We start from the raw sequence: 11,025 nt of genomic DNA on the forward strand, positions 1-11,025 counted from the left end.
ATGCGCAATTTCACTCCAGTGAGGACCTTGCTTATCTTATGTGACTATTTAATAGAACTTGCGACTTTTTCGTAAAGACGTGCGACTTTTGTACAGCTGCTTACTGACAGATAAACTGCTACCATCAAACCACATTTATCACAGTATTAAAGGACCGATCATAAATCTGACTTGGCTAAAACTGACTTTAGCCATATGTGAAAGTGGAGTGAGCTGTCAGAGTAATGATAAATCTGGCCCAGTGTCTCTAGACATTGCACGTCCATGCCCGACAAAGAGCAACATCCGTTGCTCCTATTGATTATATACCTGAAGACCCGTTCAATAGATTCAGTAACTTCTAAAACACGAGGTATACTGGATCTACCAATTGGATACCCTTACGCCACATGAGTTGAATGAAATCAGCAAAACTATTTTTAATGTATTTGTTAATGTAATTTAATTATCTATTTGTTTTTTTGTCTTTTATTAACCATGTTTGCTGATACTCTAAAATGAATCAGTAATTATGTACATAAACAGAAAATCATCTGATATTAAAATAAGAATTTTTTCATATCACTTGATACTCTTATTAATTTAAAACTAATTTAAATCTCTAGATAACTATACAAAAAATAGACCAAGAATAGATTGAAAATAGATTAAAAATAGACCAATATCACATATTCATATAGGCAATCTTTTATAGGCAATCTTTTTACTATGGTTTTTACTTTTTTTGAATTAATCTATTATTCACTTTTATGTACTCTAAACACAATCTCTGGTTTTGCATATTTTATCCTCTGTAATAATTATTTTCTGTAATAATATTGAATCAGAAACATGCTATAAACAAATACAATACATTGTTGCTCCTTTATGGAGTGATGGATACTCAAAATCCCCAGCAGCCTGTAACGAAGGACTCCTTTCACCATGCCATTCAAAAAAACGGCACATCCTTCTCTACTCCCCCAACTATGGCCTGCGCGCCAATAAACCTGTCTTTGAAAAATGCAGCATGTTTTTTTAAATGTAATAGTCCTGAGTAAGGGGGTTGTTTGCTCTTGTAACGCGTTGACCATAAATAAATTATGATCTGCTTTTACCAATACTTACCTGATACTGCATCCCTGCTGACAGCGCCTATACAGAGGTTCCAACTTTTCTTTTAGTCTTCGCACTGACCGATTCATCCCGACGTCCGCATCCATGGTAGGAACCCAGGCAGCAGAGCAGGCACTCTGTATGCTGGTCGGGTAATACCAGTGTAGTGAAAAATAGCTGTTGTGACTCCTCACAACGGCAGAGGGTAAGCGCAACTATTTTGGATACGACTCTTTTAATATCAAACAGCACCACACATGAGGCACTGCCTCCCGTCTCTTTCTTTTCTTACACTATGTCACTGGGCCACTCTGTGTTCTCCTCATTCTGCTGCCACCTCACTACTCTGTGGTCTCCTCGTGCTCCTGCCACCTCACCACTATGTCATTGGGCCACTTTGTGGTATCCTCAGGCTGATTAGCATGTCTGCTTTATAGGCTGATTTTAATTAGAGTAAGTATAAAGCTGTAGCCTGCTCTCATTGTATTTATTGGAAGGCATTTGGCACCAGGAGAAGTATAGAGTGGGCTCAGCATGCATGTTGGTACCTGCATCGCTGGATTTAATGGAGGCCATTATGGCACCAAAAATGGTAAAAAGCTGAGTGGACCCAGCATGCATGTGGAACCTGCTCTCCCTGAATTTTATGGTTGTCATTATGGCACATAACAGATAGTATTTAGTGGTAGGTTCTCATCTTATAGATATCGCCTTGACGTTTGGCAGACGGGCCCAAATAATTTTGTACAAAATGCATTTGCCAAAAATCTAATTTACAAAATAAGCGTAGCATTAGCACCAGAATGTTTTCTATAATTATGGCATTATTGTACTTTATTTGTGTTTGCAGAGTGCTGTTGCATTGTCTTTTTTTCTTTGTCTCCTCATGCTGCTGCCACCTCACCACTATGTCACTGGGCCACTCTGTAGTCTCCTCATGCTGCTTCCACCTCACCACTATGGAAAGGATTCACCATGAATAAATTCGGATCGAATTGAACCTTTTTGGAAAATTTGGCAAACCAACCGAATAAAATTTTTGAGAAATTCGCTCATCTCTACTGAACACCTTTGAAATAGTGGCCATTCATCACATCAAGCTAGAACCAAGTCTTTCAGGATATACCTACGCTATGACAATAATTGATTACACTAAATTTGTAGTAGCAGTACCTTGACAGCCAAAACAACTGTAAACGTTTTCTGAAAAATTTTCCTGTTGCCCTATGGATGCCTTGAAAAGGTTCTCACAGATCAACTCTACTACCTCATCTTTACAACAATACCATCCTTATGTTTGGCCGTCAAGGCAGATTACCCACAGATTTGACCTTGGATATACAGGTTTCAGATTCCATCATTCCTTTGCCACAAACAGATTGGGTGAGCGAACATCAAAAAAGCCTAGCTGATGCCCAAGAGATTGTCCAAAACCGCATGGCCAAAAGCAACTGAAAGTCTATGATCAGTCTGCAAAAGCAGAAAACTTCAAAATTGGTAACCATGTGTGGCTGAGAAATAATCATTGCACAAGTAAGCTGGATAATAAATGGGAAAGAGAACCCTGCACCATCACAGCTATTCCTTATCCCAAGACTGATATCTACAAAATCACCAAAGAGAACAGAGCACCACAAATAGTGCATCACAACCATCTCCAGGTGTGATTAAAAGAAATTGTTAAAAAAATAGAAAAGAAATTGTCCAATAAGAAGCTCCAGTCACAGAACAATCGTCCGAAAATTCCGAAAAGTCAACTGATCCGATGCATCCAACACCGTCTATTGTAAAACTATTATTAGACTCAGATTCTCTATACTAGTTCCTTACACCGTGGCTGGACTTTCTTGTTCCTGCCAAGACTAATCCAGCCCCATTTCAGTCAGAAGTACAAACTAGTGAAGGATTCTCGGTAGATCAAGATGAACCAAGTTACCTAGAGCCAAGACTTGACGAGTAACAGCCACTTCAGAGATCTGACCAGACTATCAATTGAAAACCTCCTGCCCGGTACCAGGATTAACTGTGATTGCATTGCTGGATCATTTGGAGCTACAAAGCCAGGGTAAGAGACTCATTGCTTAGATTATTTGCCTTGCCCTAAGGGCATTCTAAAAACTCCTTTGCACTTGTTTTGCAATGTTAAAATCATGTGCCTGGAGATGGACTTTTACTAAAGCCTTCTGTGAAGTTTTGCAACCCCTAAGCTTTGTGCCCAGGGAATGGACTCATGTCCTGTGAGCCTTCTGAGAAATTTCCTTTTTGTTGATATAATGGACTATCCTGGTCTTTATTATTATTATTATTATTATTTACTGTCCGCTGTGCCAGGTCAGCGCCCCCAGATCCCCAGTTACAAGATAAACTATGGCCCTTGTCACTTATGCTATATCTTATTGCTCCTGATATATATATATATGGGGTAAAGGTTCTATGGGGTAAAGGTTCTATGCATATGCCTGTATGCTCTTTTTATATTTTTCAGGATATAACGCCGTGACAAGAGTGCGCTGAGGACGGCATATATTAAAATGGGGAAGGGGGGGGGTGCAGTGTCCTGAATCACACTACTAGACACTGTAATTATGTTTCATGAAAATATGCTTGTGCCTGAGTGCCTACAAAGTTGCATAGGGAGGGGGAGGTTCAAAAAACCTCACAGGGATGACTCCACCCTTCCTTGTCTGAGATAGAAGGAACAACTCAGGCATTGCCTCCTCTGCATTTGGTGGAGAGATTCTAAGCTACAGTACGAGCTGCCCACCATATCCAAAGACAGAAATTCCAGGAGATAGTATTTCTAGAGAGGATATCAAAGCTATTGTGAACTGAAGTACAGTATCTGACTATACAGTACAGCAGAGACAGTACATCCCTCCAGCCTGGAGAAACAAGAGAGGAAGAATGATTTTGATAGAGAAAAAACAACCCCTTATACAACTTTTGGGAACTAACCTGGGCCATTGTAGAAGTGTAAATGACTAGGTGTAAATGACTCTTGTGCACATTGAAGACCTTTGGATCAGCTTCAGTAAAGTAATGGGAATTTGTTAAGAGAACTGGCCTCCTTATTGTGCGAACTCATCACCTACTTGCACCCACGGGTGCTGGCATCACAAACCTTAGGGAGCCTGCCTTCCCTGCACCTAAAACCCATACCTCCAAGGGCACCTCAACCAACATCCGGCAGGAGATCCCTCAACACCAGAGTGTGCCCTGAAGGAATCCGGTGCAATCTTTCCACTCAGTGGACGCCAGCCCACCATCAGGCCACCACACTCCCACATTGCCCCTGTGGTCACTGCAGATATATAAGGTGTGTAGGCCATCTTCACACATATCCCTCGTTGCTGTTATGGGAAAAAAGGGTGATTTATTACAGTTGCAAAAAAGGATGATTATGTGTGGCAGTATTTCTGAAACTGCACAGTTTGTGAACTGTTGCATGCTGCTGTGGTGAAAGTGTATCTTTAGTGGACAAATGGCACAATTGCAAATGAGCGAAGTGGAAACTGCAGAGCACCACGTACCTTTGATGTGAGAAGTGAACATCTGCTACGAAGGTGTGCATGAGTGAACCAGACGCATGTCTAAAACAACATTTCAGCTAAACCTACAGTATATGGGCCTCCAAAGCAAATGGATGGCCATTGCACCTTTACAAACAAAATTTCGGTGCAGTATTGGAATTGAACCTTCACTGATTGTCAAAGGGTTGCCTTCTCTGATGAGTCCCAATTTCTGCTTGATCGAATGGATGAACGTTGGGGTGTCAGGCGAGAAACATCAGAGAACAAACACCCTGCAGTCATTGCTGAAGAAAAAAAAGCTGATGGTAACAACATTATGCTTTGAGGAATGTTTTTGTGGCACTCTCTGGGCTCACTCACCCATGTGGAAGGAAGTCTCAACTGATTTGGGTATAAATCCATCCTTGCAGATCACATACACCCATACATGCTGATTGTCTTCCCTGGAGTGGATGGGATCTTCCAGCAAGACACTGGGACCTGTTGCCCGGCTAGAAATGTCCAATATTGGTTGTAAGAGCATGACCAAGACTTCCAAGTACTACACTGGCCTCCTAATTCCTTAGACTTGAACCCAACTGAGCAGCTTTGGGACCACCTTTATCACCATGTTCACTCTATATACTCTTCATGATCCAGCTTAAATTACTGGGGATCTCAAGTCCAGCCAACAGAGTTTTATAAGTTTCTAATATTGTAATGTGTTGTTGATGCAGTGTGCATTACAATTTGTATACACACTAATGTAACTGTAACTGCTGTTTTTCACTACCTGCATTTTAGTCTGTCTCTCATCTCCCTACATGTGCAATCACGGCACAGCTTTCATTTCTGCCCATAGCAACCAATCAATACACAGCTTTGATTTTACTACAGTGCTTCTCACACTTCCTCTCCCTGTATATTGTCAGAAAATAAAGCACTTTGTGATTCAAAATTGTAATCTCTCTACGTGTTCTGTCTAAAAGAACACCAAGAATAGCAATACCACACAATATATTTAAATTATCAAAAAACATAGGAGTCATTTATTAAGACCGGCATTTTAGACGCTGGTCTTAATAACCCTATGCGCTGGCAGTGGATCCGCAGAAGTTATGACAAGGCACAGGCACATCCACCACCCGTCTAAATCTACACCAGCTACCAGGGTTGCCAACCGTCCAGAAATTCCTGGACAGTTCCTAAAAATAGGTGACTTTTTCCTGTGTCCGTGAAAAAAAATGGATGTGTCCGTGATTTTTTTGAGTCTAGTGGTACTTGACTACATTATTTTAGTGGTAATTATAATCAGTTTACAGCTTATAGTAAATGATGGTAATAAGTTATTATCAGTACTAGAAATGTGTGTGACTTATAATCTTTATTATTCATAATGGTTTTCCAATTTGTCAGTAAAAAATGTTGGCTGTCTGTGATTTTGAGAAAAGTTGTCCAGAAAAAAGAAAAATTCTGGTTGGCAAACCTGCCAGCTTCCTTGCTGGCTTAAATTTAGACCATTTACTATTCCTTAAACAGGCCATGCCAATGCCACACCTCCTTTTTTAGACTTGGCGTGAGGCAAATAACCTTTGCACCGCAATCTGTGCTAGGAATACGTCAAAAATAGGTGAATTTCTGTTAGTAAATGACCCCCATAATCTTTATTGTAACAAATCCAGATTAAAATATTCCATGATTAAAACAGAAGTTACCTCTATACCCACACAGAACCAGGAGCTACAATGCGGCACATGGACTACCCCTGGAGGAAGCGACTGGGAAACAGCTTCGGGGTCTCAGGTGTTGCTCTGGTCTGTATCATTGTTTTTCCTTGGATTTTGCACTTTTTGCACTACTAATTATATTCTCACTTGTTGGGTTATGTTTACTGGTGCTTATATTCATGCTTTGTCCTGATCAATTGTCACGTGCCAGGGGAGACCTCCGGGATGTCATACAAGCTGGGCAAGGCAAAACAGGCCAAGAACCACGGAACAAATAACCATACAAAGGAACCAAGACACGTGACAATGACAATAATAGAAGAGCTCAATGTACTGAACCAGATCAGTGGGTGAGAACCCACTGCGCCACTGACTGGAAATACTCTGGAGGGGTGTAACTAAGCAACACCGGGTCTTCACTAGCGCCTCTGGTGGTTAGAATAGACTTGAGCCACGGTAGTTGCCAGGGGCTACTCCAGAGCCAAAACCAAGTCAGTGGCAGCAGGAGGCGGCGACAAGGAGATACCAGACAAGGTACCGACAGTACATGAGCAAGGCATAGCAGGGTACAGAACAGGGACAAGACAGAGACAGACAAGGCATAGCAAGGCAGAGAATAGGCATTTCCCCTCCAGGGAACACAGGAAACCTCTTCCGAAGGTGGACATGGATTGACAAGAACGGAAGCAGACAAGAACGGAATACCAGAAGCAGTAAGGACTGCCAGACAGACAATAACAGGAACATGGAACAGACAAGAACAGGAACCGACGCAGATCAGCTCTGCTAGGCAAACATGGACAAGACACAGTTACGCACTGCTAGGCGAACAAATACAGGACAGAAACAAGGCAAGATACAAGGCATGGTACAAAGCATGGACAAAGCATAGCAAGGTACAGGACAGAAAACAACAATGCAGAACCAGGCAGCACATACCGAGACGTAGATGGCCGGACCCATTGGGTCAGCAGCCAAGGGCAAAACCTGGCAAGGCAAACATAGACAGACCTGACAGAGCATAAGGGTGAAACACCCACAAGACATGACAAAGACAGACTGACCAAGACTGAAGAGAATTCTCCACGCTCAATAGCAGCCTAATGAGCGCACCTGAAAGGACACACCCAGGAACTGAACCGGGGAGGTTAACCCCAGCAAAACCAAAACTGGGAGGTACCAAATCAGGTCAGGGGTAACCAGAAAACGCAGCCTACCTAGCTGCGATAGAGGACTTTGCCCCTAGCAACCAGCACGCACAGAACACCGCAGCCAGTACACAAGAGCGCAACAGACCTGAATAGCCACAGGGAGACAATACAGCCAAAGGGAGGTACATGCACACATACGAGCAGGAACACACAAGATACCGCAGCCAGCACACAGCCAAAAGCAACCAGCCTGCACGGAACACCGCAGCCAGTACGCAAAAGGCGTTCAGCCAGCCTACATGGAAATCCACGTCATGGTGAACCACACTGTGACATCAATTGTCTGTCACATTGTATCTCCTGGTTCTGTGTAGGTACGGAGGTAACTTCTGTTTTAATCATGGAATATTTTTAATCTGGATTTGTTACAATAAAGATTATGGGGGAGATTTATCAAACTTGTGCAAATGAAAACTGGTTTAGTTGCCCATAGCAACCTATCAGATTCCACCTTTCATTTTCCAAAGGAGCTCTGAAAACTGAAAGGGGCAGTAGCAGGTTTTGCAAATTTTGTAGGCATGATCAAAGTGTTAGGGCAGCCATACACATTCAATACCTGTTGGCCAAACAATCAGCTATCTCTCCTGGCTCCCTTCTAACTCCCCAATACTCAATTAGCTTGGATGAACGTGTATGTGAATTTAAAGGAGTTGGCTTATCTTGCACTATGGTGGCAACTCGCTAGAATATGCCACCAATGTCCGATAGGTGCGGGTCTCACCTCTAGGATGGAGACCCCAAAATGAACGAGAGCACACCACACAAGAGCAGTCACTCTACAGTCACTTCTGTGGGAATCCCAGCTTTTTCTGAGACTCCCATAGAGGTGAATGAAGAGGTGGCCACACTTGCACAGTGCTCCCACAATTCGCTTTTATGAGAGTTCTAGAAATAGCAGAGCTATGGGACATCGTCGAAGAGTTTCGTTTCCAGCAGCTGTTCTTCACTTATGTTAGGAAATTACCTTTAATGCAATTACCTATCAAACCTAATGTATCCTTTAAACGGGTTTTCTGGAATTAGAAATAAAGGATCTACTTATTTTCTACAAAAAAACACCACTGTGTGATATTGCACAGCCCAAGGAGAATGGAAGAAAAAATCCTGGAATGCAATAAAAATGTTTACATAGTCCAAGACATCATTTTTAATACCTCTATCCTACAACTATATGGCACATTATCTTTTTCACAGCTGCCTTCACATCACTATTCCTAAGACTGTAGATGAAGGGATTGAACAATGGAGCTATGAAGGCATACAATGCAGATATGACCTTATCTTGATCCATTGAGTGACTTGATTTGGGCCTAAAATACATAAAAATAGCAGAACCATAAAACAAAGTCACAACCATCAGGTGAGAGGTGCAGGTGGAGAACGCTTTCTTCCTTCCAGATGTTGACTTTATATTCAGAACTGTTGAGATGATGTGTGTGTAGGACATAATGGTTAATATGAAGGAACTGACAATGACACAACCACAGGCCACAAGGAGGACAATCTCATTTATGTCCGTCGGTGTACAGGCCAGCTGCATTATAGGGGGGATGTCACAGAAGAAATGATTGATCTTGTTATTTCCACAGAAGGACAAGCTAAATGTAAGAACTGTATGTAATAAAGAGTTTACAGCGCCAACAATCCATGAGACGGAAACAAGCTGAATGCATGTTCTTTTATTCATAATGGTCCCATAAACCAGAGGGCGACATATGGCATTATAACGATCATACGCCATCACTGCTAGCAGGTAACACTCTGCTCCACCCAGGAGCAAAAAACAGTACATCTGTATGACGCAGCCTGAGAACGAGATGGTCTTATGGGTCGATAGGAAGTTGGATAACATTTTGGGCACAGACGCAGAAATGTAACAGATCTCCAGGAAGGATAAATTGGCAAGAAAGAAGTACATCGGAGTGTGAAGAGACGGAGTAAGTCTATAGGCAAGGACTATGGATATATTACCCATCATTGTGGTAACATAGATGAGCAAGAACGCAACAAATAATAAATGCTGGAGAACAGGAGATCCAGAATATCCCAGGAGGATGAAATCTTTGATTGTAGTTTGGTTCTTTCTATACATTTTATCCTTTGAATCTGGGAAATAACAGAAAGACTTTTATTTAAAAAGTGTTGTCTGGTTTTTGGTACCTTTAAAGGTGTTGTCCGGGTTCAGAGCTGAACCCGGACAAACCTCCATTTTCACCCAGGCAGCCCCCCTGACTTGAGCATAGGAGCAGTTCATGCTCCGATGCTCTCCTTACCCTGCGCTAAATCGGGCAGGGCAAAGGCATTTTCCAGAGTTCCGGTGACGTACCGGGCTCTCCATGGGGCTGCCAGGAAGCCTAGTGACGTCACCAGCACTGATGGGCAGGCTTTAAAGCATGCCCATCAGAGCCGATGACGTCACTGAACACACTGCAGGGCGGAAGCCTCTGTCCGGCAATGTGTTATTGTAAACAAAAGAGCCCTTGCCCTGCGCGAACTAGCGAAGGCAAGGGAGCGCATCGGAGCATGAGATGTTCCGATGCTAACATCAAGGGTGCTGCCTGGGTGAAATTATGGGTATGTCCGGGTTCAGCTCTGAACCCGGACAACCCCTTTAAGAGAGAAACCACAAGGGTGAATCCTAGGGTTGAGTTGGAACTTTTCAATATGCCTGATGTCTTTTTAACCTGTGATTATAATAAATGGTGCACTCCATTTAAATGCTTGAGTTGGTGGAGCAGCAGATACATTATTGCTGGATTGCTCCACAGATGACATCAGATTGCCATAGCAGTGAGACATTCTGGTGCCATGAATAAAATGCAAAGGACAAGATTTACTAATGAGTCTGTGCCTAGAATTTGTCAAAAAAGTGATACAAATTGTAACAGCTAGGGTTTCTGCAATTTATTTTCTAGCGGGCTCAAAAAGTATTTGAAACTTAGCAAGAAGGGAGCATGGCCTAAAATGCTACTTTTTGAGCAAAAAATTGTGGCACTATTCTGGTGAAAAATTCCATCTCAAAGTAAGCCATCCAATAGTTGGTATAGAGCTAGACAAAAGTGTCTATCCTTGCACCATATTTATCATCCAGCCTGAGTCCTTGTGTTAAATCTGGTGCAGGTCTAGACAGCCCGTCTAAGCTTACAGCATTTATAGAATTAGTGAATCTGCCAAACAGAGTTGTATAATTGTACTTATATGTAGATTCTGACTTGTATCTACAAATGAAATCCCATTTCCAAAACAAAGTCTGCCCTGTACCCTCAGGATATAATACAATAAACCAATGAATATTATAAAAGGGGCGCTGTTAACTTTTTACTATGAGGACCCTTATGTTTGATTCCCTAGGCATATTTGGATCCGTGCCACAGAGATTTCGAATATCCTGCCCATACAGTAACATGCCTGTCTATAATTTTAAACAGTACACTGAAGTTTTTACTTATGCAAGCCATTATCCCCTTGACGACCAGCACTGTA

The 11,025-nt window shown here is 42.2% G+C and overlaps 1 protein-coding gene across 1 annotated transcript; it reads right to left on the reverse strand.

Annotated features, from left to right (window-relative positions):
- Window positions 1-8,698: 8,698 nt before the first annotated feature.
- LOC120993395 (olfactory receptor 5V1-like) lies at window positions 8,699-9,634 on the reverse strand. The gene has a single exon (XM_040421930.1). It carries the CDS (start codon window positions 9,632-9,634, stop codon window positions 8,699-8,701), a length of 936 nt encoding a protein of 311 aa, XP_040277864.1.
- Window positions 9,635-11,025: the final 1,391 nt, after the last annotated feature.

This window comes from Bufo bufo, chromosome 1, assembly GCF_905171765.1.
Source record: "Bufo bufo chromosome 1, aBufBuf1.1, whole genome shotgun sequence".
Classification (NCBI taxonomy): domain Eukaryota; kingdom Metazoa; phylum Chordata; class Amphibia; order Anura; family Bufonidae; genus Bufo; species Bufo bufo.

What these genes read in the sequence shown, in the direction of transcription:
- LOC120993395 (XM_040421930.1), bottom strand. Translation starts at nt 9,634, where the DNA reads ATGTATAGAAAGAACCAAACTACAATCAAAGATTTCATCCTCCTGGGA.